We start from the raw sequence: 23289 nt of genomic DNA on the forward strand, positions 1-23289 counted from the left end.
TCGAGGATGTCGGAAAAAGATGGGAAGATGATGGTATACGTTGCCATGGAAACTCGACTGCCAGAGAGAACGCACCGCCGCAGAGATATATATGGTGGAGTTTTTCTTTTCACCCACTGAAAATCGTTCGTCGGTATGCACTGAGGACATGTAGTCCTGGGGACATCTGGGGAGTGACATGTAAAGCGACACTGTGTGGATGCGTGGGCAACTAATAACGGGGGAAGAGTGAAAGTAACGTCGTCGTCACGTGGTCAGCAGTTGGTTTGTCTAAGACGAGACTGCTTATTCGGCCGAAATCGTGGCCGATAAGCGGGGAGTCAGATTACAGTAATATACACTGGTAGTGGTAGCAGAGAACAGAGCGTTGGCCGCCGATCAACTTATCATCGACCTGGCCACGCTGTGTTTTATACAACACGCATTGTACTTTCCCACCTTATCAACGGTGGTCGTGTGAGCTGTCTAATGAAAATGACTGTTCGCGTCGTACGCACAGTGTTAACAAATCTATATGCCACACTTGTGAAGCTTCTCGAACACAAAGGCGCTATCTATGCAATCATACCTGAATGCCTTTGGGGAGTAAAACAGAGCACTACCACACCAAACCAGAGCAATAACACGCGTGACATCGCCCCCATCTGAAAAAGCACCACCGCGATGCTTGTAATGGAACATGAAAACAGGAATGCTATACAAAGAAAAAAACGTAACAGAGAAATCAAAACTGGAGTCCACAGTTCATTAACTCGCATAAAAAGGCTTCAGGCGGGCCACATGCACGGCCTCGGGGTGTGCCCGTTAAGAGTTCGTTGTGCCGTCGGGGATAACCTCGTTGTGTCTTCGGGGATAACCCTGTATGGTGCTAACTAACGTTGTAGGAGCTTCTCAGTAAGTTAATGTCGCCGTATTGGCGTCCAGGCACAGACACGTTCACCAGGCTGGTATTCGACGTGGAGTCATCGAAAATCGTGACGACAGCTGTCAGTCTTTTTCTGGCTCTGGATGCCTAGACCGGCGAGTTGTCGGGCTTCTTCGGCACACGCACCGTAGATAGTGACATAGAAGTTTTCTTCGTTGGAGACGTTGGGTAACATGGCGTCGATCGTCGTTGCCGGTCACCTTACGGCGACATTTGCATCGTTTCTCGCATGACCGTGTTGTATGCGGAGGTCACGTACGAAAGGATGACATTCCACGTCTTGTGTTTGACGTCGACTTACCTGGCCAGCATGCCCGCGACGGTCTTGTTTAGGCGCTCGATGAGGCATTGGCTCGTGGGTAATATGTTGTCGTCTGGCTTGTCTGTCTGTATGCCCAAATCACCCGAGTTAGAGTCAGCAGTAAATGCCGTACCTCTGTCGGTGATGAAGACCTCCGGGGCACCGTGATGCAGGACGATGTTTTCGACGAAGAATTTGGTTACCTCGGATGCACGACCTTTGGGCCGGGTCTTTGTTGCGGCGTAGTGGGTGAGCTAGTCGGTAGCTACGATGATCCATTTGTTTTTTGAACTCTAGATCGGGACCAGTCTCAGTAAGTTCTTTTGGGGGACTAAATACTTTTCGGAAAGCGGTGGTGCTGCCTTCGATCAGTGACTGATCAATCTGATTTTCCGTGCATCAGCCCCAAATTCGGCCATTTAAACAGTTTCATCTTGCTCGTACCCAGCACCTGCACCAGATGTGACGTGGTCATGACGTTGATGAAGGCGTGACCATCGACCAATGGGAAAAGGGGAGGGGCAGTGATTAAGCACCCCCCCCTCCAAGCACACACACATGATGGGGAAGTTCCCACGCGACTGTGGGCATTATCACATCGAAGCTCACGTGAATCATGTCAGCCTTACGTTAGGTCTGATACGCATGGTGACACGTGTTATAGCGAGAATTTGCAACTTCGAATACCCGATGGCACGCTTGGGGACATTTTATTCCGGACTATATATTGCCACGTGGGTCAGTACGGTACCAACGCCTCCGCTATTTTACCAATGCCAGCCAGACAGTGCGCCCGATCAAGCCGATCACCACGCTCTCCTCTAGCCCTTCGCTTCTCTCTCCCATCGCCTAGCCTTCGCTTGTGCTTTGTGTTCATCAGGGAGAGGGATCCTCATCCAGTGCCTCATGGCTAAAATCATATGAAGTAATTTTTTGTTCACTTGCGGTGCATATCCGTGGGGCGGGGTCTTGCATGCCTCGTGTACACAAAATTGGTATGCACACTCACATTGTACAAGATACGGTGATGAGATAGCGGGTCACCATTCAGATGCGATATGCGGGCAATCCTTTCCCTCATCCCTCTGGGTCACCCGAATGAAACTGCTGGACTTTATTTTGAATGAAATTCATTCATTCAATCATTGCAAGAGTTATTGCACTCGCCGCCTCGTTTTACACCCGTTTTTGCCGCCTGGAGAAGAGTTTTTTCCCGCGCTCTGCTTTGCCGCTTTGTCCGTCCCGCCTTCGTTGTGGACGAGCCTTCTGTCCTGCAACTGTTGCTGGGCGGCGTTTTTTTTTTTCTTGGCAGGCTGTCCGCGGCCGTGTAATCTCCAGTTTAGTTTTTCTTTCGTGTGGGTACAAGTTCGCTTAATAAAGAATTTCCGTCAGTTTCTTTTTGCGCTGTTGGTGCCTGCTTGAGTGCTTTCTGCCTCTCTTACACTAGAATGTATTTACGGAACGACACAGCGGCGCTGCTGCGGAACTCGTGATGGATGTTCTAAGCACTCATAGAAGCTTGGGGCTCCACGCTAATCGACTCTGAGATCAGTGCCACATCATTGAATTGTGTCTGTTTGCTGTAAAAGCCGTACTTCGACAAAGCAGAGTTAACGTAAAATGAAATGGCGGCAAGGGGAACTTAAGAAAGTGGGCTAGTTTAAAACATAAGCCCGTGCGTTTATTTCATGAGACAGCTGTTTTCAGCGTGACGCGATTCCGTCAGTACCGATACTTTTCGCTGTCTCCCCACTTATTCCTATGGGGAGTATTACGTATAAGCAGTCATGTCGTCACTGCGCACTCGAGTGATGTCAGCCCAGCAAACCAAATGACGTTGCCCTTATCGCTCAGCGGGCAGCGCTCTCCCCCTTTCAGGTGGCCTGGTGGCTCGGTACCAGGTGGGACGCAAAGTGTGGCCCTACATGATCAGCATGGCGCTCGTCTACATGGTGACGCTGTCGCTGTTTCCGGGAATCGAGAGCCGCATCGTTTCCTGCCGCCTGGGCTCGTGGATGCCCGTGCTTCTGATGGCGCTGTTCAACGCGGCTGACTTCATCGGAAAGGCGAGTTCCCACTTCCACCTAGGAAGCGCGCCACTTGCCGTGAAACTGTATAGTCTTGCCCGAAGCGGCCAGATTTTATTCATCATCATCATCACCATCAGCCTGACTACGTCCACTGCAGGACAAAGGCCTCTCCCATGTTCTGCCAGTTAACCCGGTCCTGTGCTTGCTGCTGCCAATTTATACACGCACACTTCTTAATCTCGTCTGCCCACCTAACCTTCTGTCTCCCCCTAACCCGCTTCCCTTCTCTGGGAATCCACTTAGTTACCTTTAATGACCAGCGGTTATCCTGTCTACGCGCTACATGCCCGGCCCATGTCCATTTACTCTTCTTTATTTCAACTATGATATCCTTAACCCCCGTTTGTCCCCTAATCCACTCTGCTCTGTTCTTGTCTCTTAAGGTTACATCTACCATTTTTCTTTCCATTGCTCGCTGCGTCGTCCTCAATTTAAGCTGAACCTTCTTTGTAAGTCTCCATGTTTCTGCTCCGTAGCTAAGTACCGGCAAGGTACAGCTGTTATACACCTTCCTCTTGAGGGATAGTGGCAATCTACCTGTCATAATTTGAGAGTGCTTGCCGAATGTGCTCCACCGCATTCTTATTCTTCTAGTTACTTCAATCTTGTGGTTAGGCTCTGCGGTTATTACCTGCCCTAAGTAGACATAGTCTTTTACAACTTCAAGTGCACTATTACCTATCTCGAAGCGCTGCTCCTTTCTGAGGTTGTTGTACGTTACTTTCGTTTTCTGAAGATAAATTTTAAGACCCACCTTTCTGCTCTCCTTATCTAACTCCGTAATCGTGAGTTGCAATTCGTCCCCTGAGTTACTCAGCAATGCAATGTCATCGGCGAAGCGCAGGTTACTAAGGTATTCTCCATTAACTCTTAACCCTAACTGTTCCCATTCTAGGCATCTGAAAACCTCCTGTAAGCACGCGGTAAATAGCATTGGGGAGATTGTGTCCCCCTGCCTTACACCCTTCTTGATTGGTATTCTGTTGCTTTCTTTATGAAGCACTATGGTAGCAGTTGATCCCCTGTAGATTTCTTCCAGAATGTTTACATATACTTCATCTACGCCCTGATTCCACAGTGTCTGCATGACGGCTGATATTTCTACTGAATCAAACGCCTTCTCGTAATCTATGAAGGTTATGTATAGTGGTTGGTTATACTTTGAGCATTTCTCTATTACCTGATTGATAGTATGAATGTGGTCAATTGTTGAGTAGCCTGTTCGAAATCCTGCTTGTTCATTTGGATGATTGATTTCTAATGTTTTCTTTACTCTGTTAGCAATTACCTTTGTAAATAGCTTGTATACTACAGAGAGCAAGCTGATCGGCCTGCAATTCTTCAAGTCCTTCTCATCTCCTTTCTTATGTATTAAGATGATGTAAGCGTTCTTCCAAGACTCTGGTACCCTTCCCGTCAGGAGACACCTCGTAAACAGGGTGGCTAGTTTTTCTAACACAATCTGTCCTCCATCTTTCAGCAGATCTGATGTTACCTGATCCTCACCAGCAGCTTTGCCTCTTTGCATGCTCTCCAAAGCTTTTCTGACTTCTTCTATCGTTACTGGTGGGGTGTCATCTGGGTTACTGCTAGTTCTTATAGTATTAAGGTCGTGGTTGTCTCGGCTACTGTACAGATCTCTGTAAAACTCCTCCGCTATTTTAACTATCCTATCCATATTGGTAGTTATTTTGCCTTCTTTGTCCCTTAGTGCATACATCCGACTTTTGCCTATCCCAAGTTTCCTCTTCACTGCTTTGACGCTTCCTCCGTTTTTCAGAGCGTGTTCAATTCTCTCCATGTTATACCTTCTTACATCGCATACTTTACGTCTATTAATCAACTTCGAAAGCTCTGCCAGTTCTATTTTGTCTGTTGTACTTGACACTTTCATGCTTTGACGCTTCTTAATTAGGTTCTTCGTTTCCTGGGAAAGCTTGCCAGTGTCCTGTCTAACTACCCTGCCTCCAACTTCCACTGCACACTCCGTAATGATACTCGTCAGATTATTATTCATTGTATCTACGCTAAGGTTGGTTTCCTCACTAAGAGCCGAGTACCTGTTCTGCAGCGACTCTGAATTCCTGTACTTTCCCTCTCAGTGCTAGCTCATTGATTGGCTTCTTCCGTATCAGTTTCTGTCGTTCCTTCTTCAAGTCTAGGCGAATTCGAGACCGTACCATTCTATGGTCACTGCATCGTACCTTGCCAACCACTTCCACATCCTGCACGATTCCTGGGTGTGCAGTCATTATAAAGTCTATTTCGTTCCTAGTTTCGCCATTAGGGCTCCTCCATGTCCACTTGCGGTTTTCTAGTTTTCGGTAGAAAGTATTCAAAATCCGCAAATTATTGCGTTCTGCGAATCCTACTAGTAGCTCTCCTCTGCCGTTTCTAGTGCCGATGCTATAATCTGCTACTGCCTGGCCTCCAGTCTGCTTCTTCCCTACCTTTGCATTAAAGTCGCCCATCACTAAAGTATACTGTGTTTTTACCTTACTCATTTCCGATTCCACGTCTCCATAGAAGCTTTCAACTGAAGCGTCATCATGGCTGGATGTAGGCGCGTAAGCCTGTACTACCTTCATCTTGTATCTTTTATTCAGTTTAATTACAATACCTACCACCCTTTCATTAATGCTGTAGTATTCCTCTATGTTGCCAGCTATGTTTCTGTGAATTAGGAACCCCACTCCCAGTTCTCTTCTGTCTGCCAAGCCTCGATAGCAAAGGACGTGCCCATTCTGTAGCCCAGTATAGGCCTCATCTATCCTCCTAACCTCACTGAGCCCTATTATATCCCATTAAACACCCTCTAGCTCCTCGAATAGTACAGCTAGACTTCCCTCACTAGATAAGGTTCTAGCGTTAATTGTTGCCAAGTTCAGGTTCCAAAGGTGGCCTGTAGTCCAGAGATTCTTAGCACCCTCTGCTGCGTTGCAGATCTGACCGCGGCCATGGTCAGTTGCTTCGCAGCTGCTGGGAACTGAGGGCCGTGAGTTATTTGACGTATGCATGTGGGAGGTAGTGGCCAGATACTGTACCTGGGTGGCCAATCCTTCTCTGGTGAGGGAGTGTGTTCCCGGTGGTGGTTACCGGTGAGGCCGCACCCCAGGCCTCTTAATGCAGTTCCATCAACACGCGGATTTTTTTTCCTGTTGGGAACTGCGCGGCACCGGGATTTGAACCACGGACCTCTTGCATGCGAGGCGGATGCTCTAACTACTACGCCATCGCCGCACCCTTTTATTTATAAAGACCCGCGAATAAAATTCGCGGGTCTTTATATCATTGCTGGTTTTAGGAGCTAAGCTCCTCTTATGCTAACCTTGTCAGGCGTAACCGACAGCATCTCCCGAACAGTATAATCGATGGCCCTGTCTCTTAGAAGTACATACAAACTGCAGTTGAGAGAGGATATTCTAGATGGCGCTGTACCGCTATTCTCTGATACCTCTCACTCTCCTGCATCGCAGCCGTACGTGTCTAATCGTTGGTGGGGCATGAACGAAGCGGAGCGGAGGGCCGCGGCGGCTCGTGCTCGACGCCGCCTGGGTGTGCGGGGAACGAGTGCCTCTCTATTCTACTGGATCGTCACCTTACGTGTCGGATCATTGGTGGGGCGGGGACGAAGCGGTGGGTGCAAAGGGCCGCTTCGGGTCGTGCTCGTCGCGAGACAGACAGACAGACAGACAGACGGACAGATGGTGTGACAGGGCTGAATGACAAGTTATTACTGGTTTCGGACAGCACTTTCAGTCAGTGCTATTTATAACACTGTAGTGGCATTACAGACTCCCCCCTTTTCTCTCGTTCTTTCGCTCACCCTTTCCCTTCTTCAGATCGGGGTAGCCAGATGGTGTTTATCCTGGTTAATATCACAGTCTTTCTACTACCATTTCTTTCTTTTTTTCTATTTTAGCGGCGTTGTTTTTTTTTCGCTTTCATAGTGGCACCTGACATACGGGATTAAAGTTATCGCAAACACCACTCTCTCTAGTTGTGCTCTCATGCGAAGTGCTAAGGATGTTCAGTAGCTGAAAAGAGAGACTTTTTTACCTACCAAGATTACTTCTTGTGAAGCATGAAAAGGCTGGGCCACTTGGTTCACGTGTGGATCAACCAGTGGAAACTGAAAACAAGGACAAAGTACAAGGCTCACTCACTAACTAACTCACTCACTCACTCACTTACTCACTCACTCACTTCGGCGAGTCCAGTGAAGTCAGTGAACTGTTCGTCCTTTGACAGTGCCTTAGTCAATGCGACTTCTACTTCATCCTTGTCTTGAGTTTTCGATGTTGTTGCAGTGAATGGTGCTTAGAGGAATGATGATGCCATTACATTTCGAGTCTATAACAAGCCTATCGTGGGTCTCTTCTCTATGCAAGGACACCTCACACGAATGGTCGCACACAGCAAACGTTTAGAATATATTTTAATTTACTTCCAAATTGTACGTCAATGATCATTCTCCCGCATCGCGTCCAGCACAGAAGTAGCTCTACAGGAAGGGCAACGAAAGATTTAGTGACGTCAGTCCCCTTCAGAGGAGATAGATTCATTGAAGCCCCCCCCCCCCCCCTCTCATCTATTGGGTCAATGTATGGGGCTGACTTTGCAGGTCCCTCTGAGTCGCAGCACCCCCCTCCTGATTATGTCAGTGTGTGTGGCTAAGTTATTATTATGTAATTATGTAGTTCCTATTATGTAAGTGTGTGCGGCTTTTCCCTCTCTTAAGTTACTAGAGGGACAAACGTGAACATTCTATATTTGTTTCTTCATCTTAGCGGAACATCGCGTAGGTTTTATGGTCGGCATGGCATTGGCCATGTATTGTGATAGTATGACTTTTTTTATTTTCGTTCAATAGCTCCTGACCTTTCGTTCTGGGAATTCTACATCTCTGCTCCCGCATTCGCAATATTAGGGAATGTATATTGCATCGTGGAAGGATGATGTGCAGAAAGCACGTACTGCATGAAACCACTACTGACGCTGCAAATGCGTGTTCGCACGTTTCAGGAGGAACCGCTACGAGCCCTACGTGACCGCAACGACTCGTTTGCTCACGAACGAAATATATGCGAACTGCTCTTGATGTATGGATAGTTCGGCATCGCGATCTACGAGGCCGAAAAGAAAGACAATTGCTTATCCGCCAACTCATGGCTCATATGAGTATACAGCTAGCTTATAAACACGGGACACAGGTCGCGGCATCGAATCCCGGCTGCGGCGGCTGCATTTCCAACGGAGGCGGAAATGTTGCAGGCCCGTGTGCTCAGATTTGGACGCACGTTAAAGAACCCCAGGTGTTTAAACTTCTACCGCCCTCCACCAGGGTGTCTCTCATAATCATATGATGGTTTTGGGACGTTAAACCCCACATATCAATCAATCAATTATAAACACGGGACAATATGCGTCATCAACAGGAGCAGATAGGAATATACATGTATGATTTTTTTTTCAATAGTCGATATACAGGCAACCACTCTGTCACATGTCGAGTGTATTCTAGAAAAAAACGTCTATATCGTTTAGTGCTATTATATAGCGCCTTTAGTTGCTTGATCTTGGTGCTTATATGAGAACCAATTCCTTTTTTTTAACTGAAGTAGGCACTTATCATGTAACCTTCAGTCTCCCATTGGAACATCCGTGTAGGCAATACCTTTGTTGGTGTTGCAATGCAGTGGAATTCAATCGGTACTGTTGTATATAGGTAGATATACTTTTAATGTGATTTCCGGAGATTTTAGTCAGGTTTATCGCCTGTCTTTTTACTCGTACCTATTTATAGCTAACTAAAAATTTATATTGCCAAAAAAACACCCTGTATATACAGGGACGACATATACACAAAAAATAATGCGTATTGTCGCAAACGCACACACTTGCACAAAAGATAAATTCATTGTGTTTTATTAAGGAGAGAAACTGACGTTATTTCTGGAAAACATGAAGAGTGGTCTGAAATTCGCAAACTTGGGGTAGGCGTAAATTCTGCATCCATTCTACACCAACCCCTTATTTTCCAATATGTCATCGCAAGCTTCCACAACGCCCTTCTCGCCTTTCTTTCAGGCAAAAGCGGCTTTGTGTTGCACATCGCTAGAACGTCGTTTCTCCTCGGGTCGAGCAAGTGGCGCATCTGCAAGTTGAAGCCGGGTTCAAAGAAAATTTTGCCCTCAAATCTTTTTATTCATCGTTGTAATAAGCTAACGCTGTAACTATAAGCTCGTTTCTCGCTCGAAATCAGAAACCTGTTTGGTGCAATTCTCGTGCGTGCACGAAGCAGGTACTTCAACACTCTCCATAATATAGGCTGAAGGTACCCTGGTGTGTGGTTGTTCACAGATGGTGATTCGCTCGGCGAATGTGCAACATGAAGCCATAGGAAAACCCCACAGAATCTTTTAAGCATTTCTCTAAGACGACTCGAAGGTAACAGCCACTTTATTTTTTCTTTCAGTAGATGTATTGCACCTCCCCCCCCCCCCCCCCCCACAACTGCTCTTGTAAAGTTTTCGACCTTGCGGGGTTTTGCACTGCTTTTAAAGTTGGGGCCATTCTAAGCAAAGCTGTGCGAATAGTAAGATTTCGAAGCAATCAATGAGCTTTACCTGTCTTCATTTTAACAAACAAACAAAGAATTGGCAAAATAAAAGACTGTCTTCCGACAGCCTGATGAGCCTGCCGCCCTCATTTACAAGGGCTCAAGACAGCACAGTGACAGTTTCATTCGCACATAATTAAAAAGAAATGCTGGACGCCGATGCGGAACGCCGCAGCCACCAGTGGTCAGTTTTCAAGTTTGATGCTGCATCTCACCCCCGTATTCAGAAGCGCTTCTTGCCTTCAACAACTTGACTTCCAAACGTCTTCAATGCTGTGCTTTCGAAACGCGTTTGTGCTGCCTTGGCGTCGCATAAAGCAGCGCCCTCGAGACCCGTTTATGCTGCAGTGAAGGCAGTGGCAAGTAAAGTTCAAGTCAAGGAGCGTTTCTGAATAAGGGGGTAAGTCTTAATTGATAATGAAATGGGACAATGAAATTCTTGAAAAATGTTCCTTTATCGTTATTGTGACGTTCACTAGCGCAAGTAGAACGGTGACTTTCCGCACGAGAGGCACTTTGCAGACAAGAGGGCGAAAACCAAAGAATATATCCTCGCAGAAAGTGCACGTCTTGGCCGTAACAGATCGTAATGAGAAACAAATGGATCGTGCCAGCGACGGTTTATCGTCGAAGTGCTGGGAAGAGACTCCAGCAGGTTCCGGGAAGCTGTATACACTGCCAGCGGAGCGAGCAAGAATTTCGCCGCTGCCGGCGCGCCGAGATTAATGAGCCGAGCGTAGGAGAATCTTCCGAACGTTGCCGAAGCTTTCTTTCTTCTCTTTTTTTTTGTGGGCTCGTTGGTAGTGTTGCGAGGGTAAAGGAAGAACGAGGCGTGTCAGAAGTACGTGGGTCATGAAGGATGACTGGAGAATGGCATTCCTATAGTTCCCAGATACACTCGCTTGTGCGCTGCGGCCAATGTAGCTGCAGGCTTAGTTAGGGTGCAATGAAGGAAAGAGCTGCCGATCACTCCCTCACTCACCCTCTGAAACACACACACACACACACACACACACACACACACACACACACACACACACACACACACACACACACACACACACACACACTCACACACACACACGCACGCACACGCACGCACACACACACACGCACGCACACACACACACACACGCACACACACACACACACACACACCATTATGACGATAACAACGTTGGTAATTGTGGCGGAAGATGACGGTGAGGCACTAGATCATTATGAAGTGCTGGCGCGTTCTTTCTCGAAAATAGACACTTTGAGTTGGGCGTACGTAACGAGCGTATACGTGCGCGGCACGATACGTTGCGTTCGCTGCATGCGAAGTGCTCGACGACACTTTTAGTTCACCGTATTGACCATACCGAGATACGTTTGGTTCAACTAGACGTGTGTTCGTAGAAATAAAACAGCTTTTAGGGTGCTTTTTAGCGCCCTCGTGCGGTAGCAGCGCGACATCGTCCCTCAAAGTAAAGTATACTTGGTTTGGGCCGACTTTGTTGCTTTCTGCGTTCGACGCCGTCGCTGCCGTTTTGTTCTCTGGTTCCCATATCAATCGAGATATTGCGAGAGCGTCACGCCACGTACGCTTCGCCTCGTCACGTTTACGCACGCCGCGTTTTTTTTTCGGGCATACGCGCACATCTCTGGAGTCGATACGTAACGTACTGCACATGCGCAGTTCTCTCCCGTGGCAGAGCTGCGTACGTGGGCTCGTTACATACGCCCAACTAAAAGTGTATAATTGGACGCTAGTTAGTTTCTTATGAAGATTGCGATGTCGCACTGATAATGTGCGTGCTGTTTGGGACCTCGAAGTTCTGGGCGAGCGACGATCATGCAAAGTGAGGCAAGCGAAATATACCATGATTACTGCGGTTTGACAGGAAGGCACCCTTCTCACTCGCTCTATTTTTATCGTGTAGTTTCGGTGAGATCCGGTCCGCCGGTGGGGTCTGTTTTAGTTGCTGTACCCTTCATAAGTAAGCCGTTTATACACCTTCAGTTTTATTTCCATCCGTAACAATACACATGAAAGAAATTTTCATCAACAGCGTTGTACTTCCCCTCACAGAGCCTGACTGCAGACGTTATTTGCGTTTGACACGGAAGTTCTATGCCGTACCGAAGTTAGACACATCAAGCGCCCTTCCGACTGGCAGGTGCCTTGGTTGCACAAAATGGTGCAGGAGGAGTAGCGTAAGCTACCAGGACTGTTGAACGATACTATCTGTTGTCTTACGTCCCCAAATCACATGCAATTATGAGAGACGCCGTAGTTCAAGGCGCCGGAAATATCGACACTCCGGTGACATTTAAAGTGAACTGGCATCGCTGTACAGTATGCATGGAGCTCTGTCATAACCAATATATCATAACCAACATAGACAGGATAGGTGAGGTGGTGGAGGAGTTCTACGCAGAGCTGTTCAGAAGCCGAAACAACCAGGATGATTTCGTGAGAAGCAACAATGTCTTAGAGGAATGCGACATTTTACCAGTAAAGACAGGGGAAGTAAGGAAAGCCCTAGAAGGAATGCAAAGAGCCAGAGCCGCTAGTGAGGATAAAGAAACAGCTGACCTGCTGAAAGATCACGGAGAAGTTGTGTTAGAAAAATTGGCGATGGAATGGAATGAAAAAACTTTATTTCAGTCCTGCAGGACGCGCTTAGCGCGTAGCGGGCGTCTCCCACGTAGGGACCGACAGGGAGTACCTGGCGGCCGCTTCGTGGGCCTGCTGGACGGCCCATTGCTGGTCGGCGAGAAGTGAGCTCCTGAGGGACCTCTCCCACTTGCTTGAAGTAGAGTCGGGAGGAGTTGTTCCACACTCCCAGAGCATGTGTGCGAGTGTCGCTGTGTGTCCACATGATGGGCATGTGTCGCTGGGGTATGCATCGGGATAATAAACGTGAAGCGTGGCAAGGTTTGGGTACGCGTGTGTCTGTAATAGGCGTAGGGTTAATGCCTGCGGTCGGTTATATATAAGAAGTGTCTATACGTGAAAGGCACCATAATCTTGGAACAACGCCAACATCATCTTAATCCATAAGAAAGGAGACGTCAAGGATTTGAAAAATTACAGCCCGGAAAGCTTACTATCTCTTTTCTACAAACTATTTACAAAAATATTAGCTAACAGAATTAGCGTGACAAAGTTTCATCAAACAAAGTATTATGTAGGATTTCGTAGTGGCTACTCCACAATATACCATATTCATACTATCAATCAGTAGATAGAAAAATACGCGGAATACAACCAACCCTTATATATAGCCTTCATAGAATACAAGGAGGCGTTTGACTCGGTCCAGCAGTGATGCAGGGACTATGGACCCTATATAAGCTTATTGACAGAAATCTACAGCGCATCAACAGCCACCGTAGTTCTCAATAAAGAAAGCGACAGAATCCCTATAAAGTAGGTATAGTCGGGTAATAAGGGTAACCAGCGGAAGGGCTTCAGACAGGCTGGCCGACGTTTCGATAGAAGGATCTATATTTATCAAAGGCGCCTTGACATTCTTGGCGTGTTAGTTCTAAGGGGGGGTTAGTAGTGACGTCACCTCCTGGTGGTGACGTCACTATTATCACAGGGGCGTCACCGGGGCGTCACAGGGGCGCGTGTCCCTGTTGGTAATCGCTGTCTGAAAAGAAAAAAAAGTTCTGTAAAACAGAAGAGCGCAGGCCTCGCTCCATTTAAAGTTATATGTTGAAGTGTTTCAAAGTGTTACGAAGGGCGTAAGGCAGGAAGACACCATCTCTCCAATGCAATTCACCACGTGTAGATTGGGAAGACTTAGGAATAAGAGTATCTAGTTACCTGCGACTCGCTGATGAGTAACTAAGGGGACTAATTAACTGAACCTAACTGATTACTAAACTGGATGGGAAGCAGAAGAGTAGGTCTGGAAGGTAATATGCAAAAAACTAAACTAACATGCAATAGTCTCGGCAAAAAACAGCGCTTTGCGATAGGTGGAGAGATGTTGGAAGTTGTAAAGGAAGATCTCTATGTAGGACAGGTAGTCACCGCGGAGCCGAATCATGAGGGTGAAGTAACTAGACAAATAAGGATTGGGTGGATCACATTCGGCCAGAACTATCAAAAGTTGAACGGTACTCTACCAGTAACCTGCAAGAGGAAGTTATATAACAGCTGCATCTAGCCGCTACTTACCTATACGGAGCAGAAACCTTTACGCTTAAAAAGAATGTTCAGCTTGAATTCAGGACGACGCACCGAGCGATGGAACGGAAAATGATAAATGTCACCTTAAGATGCAAGGAGAGAGCAGAATCGGTCAGAAAGTAAACCCAGTTTACAAATATCATACTTGCAATCAAGAAGAAGAAATGGACATGGGCCGGGCACGTAGCGCGTAGGGAGTATAACCGCCGGCCATTGAGGGTGGTTGACTGGATTCCCAGAGATGGCAGACAGAAAGAAACGAGGGGGAGACAGAAAGTTAGGTGGGCTGATGAGAATAAAGTTTCGCAGGTATAACGTAAAATTTCGCAGATATAGCGTGACAGCAGAAAGCACATGACCGGGTTGGTTGGCGCATTATGGGAGAGGCTCTTGCCCTGCAGTGAGCGTAGTCAGGCTGATGACGATGACGGTGATGATGATACATGAAATAACATCTCCTATACTTTCGCTTGGCATTCTTAGCGGGAGAACTATAGCTGTAGTCGTAGTTCGAGCTCTCAAAATTTTATCGGTTGGGCACATTTAAAACAGTCGCTTTTCACGAGAGCTGACATTCGGTTGGTGAAGCGGCAACTTTGTATTTACTATTATCTGCATATATATCAGCCGCAAACATTTCGGGGAGATATATATATATCTCCAAACAGACAATTCGCTTGAAGACCCGAGGATGGAAGAAACCTGACTCCCATCAGGTGGGAAATTCATCCTGCGTGAGAGTGATTACGCTATGGGCTCGGTCTTCTCACTGTGATAAAATGAAAGTAACAAATTAAAAAGAAAGAAAACGTGCTCGGCGCACCTTGGCAAAGGTGATACTCCCCAATAGAGGATGCCCGTATGTACGTACACCCACTCGTGTTTTCGCTCGGGCGCCTCGACTCCATCGCAGATGCACTTTCCGGCAAACGCAGAAAAGAAAAGCCTCTTCGCTTTTCAGACAGGATTGCGCCGGGACATTTCTATCCAGGCGAGAAGGCAAAAAAAAAAAACCAAAAGGGGGGAGCTTGATTTGACGACGTGGCCAAAAGTTTGTCGCGTACGCGAAATGCGAGCAGCACTGCGAGAGTGGGATATGTCAACGTGAATTCGCGTTGTACCGTCACCCCCGGAAGCTTTTGACGGTTGTACTCGGTTGTGCGAAGAGCGTTCATTTCACCAGCGCGATGGACTTCAGATGGGTGGGTGAAAGATGTTTGCAGTTCCGCTCGTGATAGGCAGATTTGGGGATACCTTTTTTTGTAGTGTAAGCTACACTGTCCGATGTTGAGCAGTTTCGCGTGGCTTGCGGTGAGCAGTTCCACAGAACCGCGAGGAACAGTGACGTCTTGTGGTGCGCAGCTGCTGCGCCGAAGTTCTGGAAACTCCACGTGTAATTAATGGGCTGGCACTTGACTCTCGTGCGATCACTGGCTCGCTAGTCCGTCTGTCCGTCCGTACATTCGTGTTTCGTCGGTCCGCTCGTCCTCCGTCCGTCCGTCCATTCGTCCGTCCATACGTTTTTCGTCCGTCCGTCCATCCGTGGTGTGTTAATCGGACTGCTTATTCGTGGTCGTCCGCCCATCCTTCCGCCTATCCGTTCATACGCAAGCATAGGCGAGCTAAGCCACTTCTAATTTGTTTCCCCCTGAGTCACTCGTAGAACTTTCCCGTTGACGTTCGCGTTTTTCGGGAGTATTTGAAAATCTTTGCGGAATACTTTTTATACACGTTCACTAAGAGCACGTTTGTCGACGTTTTTGAGTATTGCAGTGTCAAGTCGAACGTATACGTTAAAGGGATCAAGAAAAACGTTATAATCAAGTACCGAAAAACGTGCACTCAACTGAAGCAGACAATACCCTACAGAGGGAATGCTAAAAACTAAATATGTCGCTTCATTCTTAGTTGCGCATATTTTCACAGTACTACATAACCAAATTTGTTTGTTTTTTCAACTCTCCTTCATATTTTTGCATGTCATTTCTTAATTAAAATTAAAAACAACTTCAAGAATGAGAAAACAATTTGCTGAGTAGATTGCCGCTTCTTCTAGGGTGCTTCTGCGATGATTATTTGATTGTTAGCGCGCGAGCGACTCTAGCGGGCAACTAACATTCCAATGTGACACACACGGGTCGCGAACACGCAACTGACGTCATCGCAGTACATATTTAAACAAGATCCACTCGCATAAAGATGGTCCGACGAGCCTATTTGTACCCTGGGGCTTCCTGAACAAACCAATGCTCATCCCAGGTGCACGTCTCGCCACGAGGAATAGAACGCATTTATAAAGTGCCAATCATGCAAGCAAGCGCCGCATGTACAAAAGCCTGGCGATTTTTCCAACTATAACCGGAGCGAACGCGTGACTCCAGACCGGCCGTGCCTATACCCACGGACACTTTTCGATATCTGCTGCAATTTCATAACGCGACAGATGTTAAAAAGCTCGTTTCGTAGAAATGCTGGCGCAGGCATCTATGGTTGTGAGCAAAAAATTCGTCATCTTATGCGTGACCGAAAAATCTAACATCTTGCCTGACTGAAAAACGGAGAAAGATACAAATAAAATAAATAATCAATATTCCGGGTCTTAGTAGGGATAAAAAGTCAGGTCCTTTGCGTGGCAAGCGGTTGTTCTACCTCACAGCTGTGCTTTTTTTTCAACATCTATGCATCTGCTTGTGCTTGGGAATACAGTGAAAATAACTTCCCCTACTTGGAAATACAGTGAAAGTAACTTTCATATGCTTTACAAACACACGCGTGTTGTATACATTCTTTTCAATGCAACGTAAAATATCGCCGTAACGTGGCGTAGTACAAGTGTACATTGCCAGCAGGTGTCAGAACATAGAGTTATCATAATAACTTCATAGTTCAAAGCCAGTCATTCACTAAAAAACGCACACACGCCACTGCACCCACAAGGCCACGTAGTGGGTGCATAACAAGTTCGAAAATATTTCATACACTAACCCCCGTATTCACAAACGCTCTTCGACTCGACTTTCACCCTTCACTTGACAGAGTTGAGCACTGCGCCACCGCTCGGCTGAGAATGACACTGCGCTACTCAAGAATCGCAGCAGATTATCGGTGGTATTCAGTGAGTTGCTGTGCCTAGAGACGGCGCTCCCATCGGCTTTCTCCAGCGAAGGTGAAGCGTTGAGCGAAGGGACGTTCTAGAATACGGGGGTAAGTGTTTGAAGTACACACTGGGAAGAGAATATACCGCTATAGCGTTAAACACCTAAATACGAAGCCTATAAGGATCTTTCCATTATTTTTCCCCTTGTGGTCCGCCTCGATGAAACAGTGGCTAGGGTGCTCGGCTGCTGACTCGAAGGTCGTGGGTTCGATTCCGGCTGTGTTGGTTGCATTTCGACGGAGGCGAAATGGCAGAGGCCCGTGTACTGTGCGAGGTCAGTGAACGATAACTAACACCAGATGGTCAAAATTACGGCGTCTCTCAAAGTCATAAAGCAGAGTATTTATTATTAAAATTATTAAAGTGTCGCACTCAAAGCTCCTGTTTAAAATTGACAAAACGTTTCAAAATAATCACTTGACAAAATGGTTTTCATCCTATCTCAGCTGCCGTCAGCAGTTTGTTCAAATAAACAATAAACAGTCTAGAGCAGTTGCAGTGAATTCTGGAGTTCCCCAGGGGAGCGTGCTGGGTCCCCTTTTATTTTTGTTATATATAAATGACCTACCAAACCGCGTTACGGTCCCGATAAGGTTGTTTGCCGATGACTGTGTTGTTTATAGTAGAATCGAGACTGAACATGACCAAGTTAATCTAAACAACAATCTTCAAAAAATAAAGGATTGGTGCGAAGAATGGCAAATGAGTTTGAACACAGAAAAAACAGTCTTTATGACTATAACTAGAAAGAAAGCACCTCTAGATTACAACTACCAGATTGGCAATGCTTTCCTCAAGCGTGTACAAAACTATAAATATCTTGGGTTATGGTTCACGCCCGACCTCCGGTGGAACACTCATATTGATAATGTATGCTCCAGGGCTACCAAGGCATTGTATAGCCTTAGACGTAACCTTTATACCGCCCCATCTGATATAAAGTGTCTTGCTTACAAAACTCTTGTCAGACCTATTATCGAATATTCTAAAATTGTCTGGGACCCTTACACAAAGACAAACTGCAATAAAATAACAAAAATACAGCGACTTGGTGCGAGATTTATTTTTAATAAATATAGCCGACATCATTCTCCTACTGAACTCTGTAAAAAAGCTGGACTGGATAGTCCTGAACTTAGGACGAGGATTGAGCGTCTGAAATTCCTCTTCCAGTTAATTCATAATCAATTTAAACTAAACTATTCAGATTACTTCCAGGTCAACACACAAGAACACTCCAGACATCGCCATAATATGTATATACCACCCCTAGTCCCACGTAACGATTGCTTTAAGTTCAGTTACTTTCCACGTGCTATTGAAGATTGGAATATGCTGCCAGAGTCTATAATTGGTTGTTCCTCGCTTACATCATTTGAACAGAATCTAAAACGTTTATTTTCCGAATAACAGTGACATATGTTTTTTTTTGCGTGTGTGTGTACTTTTTGTTGGTTGCATGATCCTGCAGTAGTTGTCTTTCAAATCTTCAGCGCGGTGCAAAAGTGCCGCCTCAAATGCGTCATGTGCTGTTCTGCGCGTATGTATTGCATCGCATGTGTGTTCCATTTATGTATGTTATGTATAACTTCGAGTTGCTGGTCACAATAATACCGAGAAATTATCTCGAGACCTGTACGGTACTTCTGTTTTGCAAATAATTGTTTGTACTTCCACCCTGTAACGGCCCACTTCTGGGCTAACAGTATAAATAAATGAAATGAATGAATGAAAATTATTATTATTATTATTAATATTATTATTATTATTATTATTATTATTATTATTATTATTATTATTATTATTATTATTATTATTATTATTATTATTATTATTATTATTATTATTATTATTATTAGTGACCCGCTGAGGTGGTACAGTGGTTATAGTGCTCAAATGTCCACCCGCAGGCCGCAGTATCGAACTCGAGCTGCTGCGATCGCATCTTCGATGGAGGAGGAAATGCTTCCGTCCTATGTGCTTAAGATTTAGGTGCACGTTAAAGACCCCCCAGAGGGTCGAAATTTTCAGAGCCCTCCACTACGGCGTCTCGCGTAATAATATCGTTGATTGGACACGTTAAACCCCGACAGTTATTATCGCTGTTGTTTTTTTTTTGTATTACCCTTCTGGCACATTGCGACACGAATTCCATCTTCTCTTTCATTGCGGAAACTGATGATACGTAAAGTCGTGAAGTTAGCCTGAGCGACCGTACCTCGTGTTTCACTTGCGATGAAGGGAAGTAATTAATTGGACGATGATCAGGATATAAAGGGTGTAGGGGTGTAAGTGATCCTAAATAACTGGACGAATTACTCCACGCATGAAGAGGGGGCATTCCCGCGTTGTGCCAACACTCGCCAGTGATGGCAGTGGCCTGTCGTAACTGAATGCTGAAAAGACCATATATCTTTTGAAAGAAGACAGTTATCAAAAACGACTCCCGGTTATGTATAGCAGAGACCCACTGGAGAATTTTGGTGAAAATTACAGTACCGCACTACAGAGCGCGTGGCTTCCCTAAGTGTTTAATATTTTACAATGGGGCCCCATGTATTTCCAACGGGTGGCGATCAATTATCCTGTGTAGCCACATGCTTTTTAGTTCGATACTGTTCCAGTAGGCATCTGATGAATAGATGCCGGAATCGTTTTTTGTTAACTGGCTTAGCTCGAAAAAAAAATAACACACACACACACACACACACACACATATATATATATATATATATATATGTTACTGCCAATGAGAGATGGCGCCAGCGACAGATGGGCCCAAATACTGGGAATGGAGATTTACTATAAAATATACTTGATAGAAAGAACACGTATCCGCTCATTTATTTCACGGAACCAGTCGGAAATGTTTACTGATTTTTCAGAACGTCAAAAATATTTGCGGTTTGGTGTACCACGCGGCAAAGCTCACTTCCATCGCCAAAAAAAAAACGCTACTTCAGGAAATAATGCATGAAGGATCGAAGAAATTAAACAATGCTGTTCTCGTCCTAAACCTGGTTCCTATAAATGACGCGTTTCAAAGGGCCCCTGGCACCATCCTCTGAAGATAGGAAAAAAAAAATGATCGCATTATTCTCTCCTGGCGCGTTTCGTCTTTATGACGTATACTTCGTGACGCAAGAACAGAGATTCCCGTGACGTATATATAGCGCACACTCTCAACTGGTCCACATAAACGAAATATCAGTGGTTTAGTGTCTCCCACACTGCTTTACCACACACTCGCCGTGCATATTTCCTTGTTTCGTATGGCTGTCTTGCGCGATGAACAGATTCCACTTGATTTTGGGCTTACAAATAACAGTGCGTAGCCGACAAGTGCAAAATTATGATAGGCGCGACGCTTGGTGCTGGCATTGTACACGTGCTCTATCAAGAAATAAGTTGCGAAGAAGAAGAGAGGAAAATAGGAGGAAAAGAACGGCAGGGAGGTTAACCAGCCTATAGGCAGCCGGTTTGCTACCCGGCGCATGGGAGGGGGATGGGGCTGATGGTAGCTTAAGTATGGTAGCTTAAGCGAGGAGGAAACTACTCCCTCGCTTTTTGAACGCGGCTTGGTGATGATCCCTTCAATTGAACTTACCGTCACTAATGAAAGGAATTCTACGTGTTGGTGATTGCTCAGTTTCGTTTACACCTCGTCAGACGTTTACAGGGAAATCCGTAATATGGCTCGGAGAAACTGAAAACCGTCTGGTAGTGGTGTCACGAGCGCTCTCCATTGAACGTGTTATCAGTTATTTTGTTCGCAGCGTCGTACCCAAGCACGCGCGCCATTGGCTGCGTTGTGAGTGACGTCGTTAATCCAGTCGCAGCCATGGCCTTGAGCAAGTGCGCATGAATTTCTCCTGAAGCCTTCCACGTGGGTGTGCCACAAACAACTCTAGAAGAGCGCCGACAGTGGAAACGTTAAAGAGCCCGCATTCGCCGTGCCGGTGGCGCAGTCCTGGCACAAAAACGGGCACGGGAGGCCAAGTGGCGGCAGCAACTGCGTACCGTTGATCCAGCAGTCTGCCAACCCACGCTAAATCGTGAACGGCAATGCGAGCGGCGATGGCGGGTGGAATCTGCAAATCAGACCGTCAAGTTAAATTGTGATGCCAAAGGCTTGCAACAATGTGGTGTTGCGGTGTGAATGTGATGACTGCGGGTGCGCGTTCGCCGGGGTGAACGCCCGCTTTATTAGGCGGTCGTTTCTCCAGCAGCACATTGGCTTAAATGGCGACGTCTATGACCGCATGTGGTTTGAGATAGTGAGAAAAGAGAAATTATCAGAATGGTAGGGAGGTTAACCAGACTAAGTCCAGTTTGCTACCCTACACGAGGAGGAGAGGAATAGGGGAGAAAAATAAAGAGAGAGGAGGATGACGAGGAGATACACATTGCACATAACACGCACACCGCACACACAGTTCAGGTTTCACAGGCGGTCGCACAGTAATGCTGCACTCAAGAATTGTAGAAGGGCTCGTGTGGATTTCTGGGCTGAAGTACTTGAAGGCCGCGCTCCCAAGATCTCCATAGTAAAGGGTAGATCATCCAGCTTCCTTAGGGCACACTAGAGAGTCCGGCGATCTTCTTCAAAGTCTGGACAATGGCACATGACATGGTCGAGAGTCTCTACACAATGACAGTTATCACAGTTGGGGGAGTCAGCCAACTTAATGAATTGGTGAACACAACGCCGACCGAGAACTGACACAGCATTCTAGCTTGCCATCGCGAAGTCTTTGATGGAAGCTGTAATTGGAGTAATGAAGCGAGGTTCTGTGGGCGTCGAGGTGTTGTTCGTGAACAACCACTGTGAATACCGCAATGCGAAACGCATTTAACCGCTCATTATACTCCTCCACGAGCATGATCATGCGAGGCACATTGTGCGGCAGGTGAAATGAAGACTGTGCTAAACGCAAACCAAACGTGTGTGTAACCTTATTAGGAATCATGAAGATGTAACCAATAATTGCGAAAGGCTTCATTGCCACGTCGGGTTGAACCCACTGCCTAACACTGGGACTGCACGTGTCACCTCTTGCTGTTTAAGCATTTGTACGAAGTGCTTTGGTGGGGATTTTTTTGTTTTTTACTCAATTCTTGCATAATTGATTAGTATTGTATAGTAAGAATTCGTGAGTAGGATATGGAGACGATTACAGAAACAACAAAACGTGTCAAGCGGCCAAAGTTAGCGGGAGCTCGTAGGCCGTCTGGAAGGATTTACCGAGGCTGGGGTACTTTCGCAATGCTGCACACATTTAGAGAGTGGCGACGTTTGCAGGGAATGGAAGCAAGTGCCGAGAGCACTTTGAAGGCACGAGCAGCTCGCCGAGTATAAGGAGGCGTGCGTGCTTTTTCGAGGGATCGGCCGAGCGTGTCATGGGATGTCGAGCCTCTTTATGCTGCTGCTTCACCCCTACGCAAGGTTGGAGGGCTTCTCTCTCTCGGTATTATACAAGAAGCGTACTAAGGCAGGCGTTTTGCCCGACCCACTTTCTTTTTCTTTCTCTTCTTTGCTTTGTATCCGGCTGAGATAGCGGGATGCACCGGTTTTCCCTTTCGATGGATGTTACGCCCCGCGTCTTCACCCGTTCCCCCATAGCGTGGGCGTCGGATGATTTAGCGCTGCTTTTTCTTCGCGCCGTTGCCCCGCCATCTTGTTCGAGGACGTTCGCTTCTCGCCTCATAGATGCGAAAGACAGGCTTCGTGCCGTGCTTGGTCAAAACTGTGTCGATTCGTTCTCGCCGTTCGCGTTCCCGACGTCTTGCTTATGCAAATATCGCGTGATCGGAATGTGTGAGATGCAACTTTCAGACGTGTGAATATCAAGGCGTGCATCGCGTCATCTTTCTCTGTTTTTCCCCTTATCACTCGTAAAGGTGTATGTATAGAGATAAATATATGAAAAAAACGAGGAAGCGATAAATAGATAGATAGAGAGAGAGAGAGAGAGAGAGGGAACAGGAAGAAAGGATTAAAAATT

The 23289-nt window shown here is 46.4% G+C and overlaps 1 protein-coding gene across 1 annotated transcript in view; it reads left to right on the plus strand.

Annotated features, from left to right (window-relative positions):
• Ent3 (equilibrative nucleoside transporter 3) overlaps positions 1 to 23289 on the plus strand; it is a 152950-nt gene that overhangs the window by 107180 nt on the left and 22481 nt on the right. Inside the window, exon 9 of the mRNA XM_075868637.1 lies at positions 3105 to 3292. Within this exon, the coding sequence (XP_075724752.1) occupies positions 3105 to 3292 (188 nt within the window). The remainder of the gene's footprint in view (positions 1 to 3104; positions 3293 to 23289) is intronic.

This window comes from Rhipicephalus microplus, chromosome 7, assembly GCF_043290135.1.
Source record: "Rhipicephalus microplus isolate Deutch F79 chromosome 7, USDA_Rmic, whole genome shotgun sequence".
Lineage (NCBI taxonomy): Eukaryota > Metazoa > Arthropoda > Arachnida > Ixodida > Ixodidae > Rhipicephalus > Rhipicephalus microplus.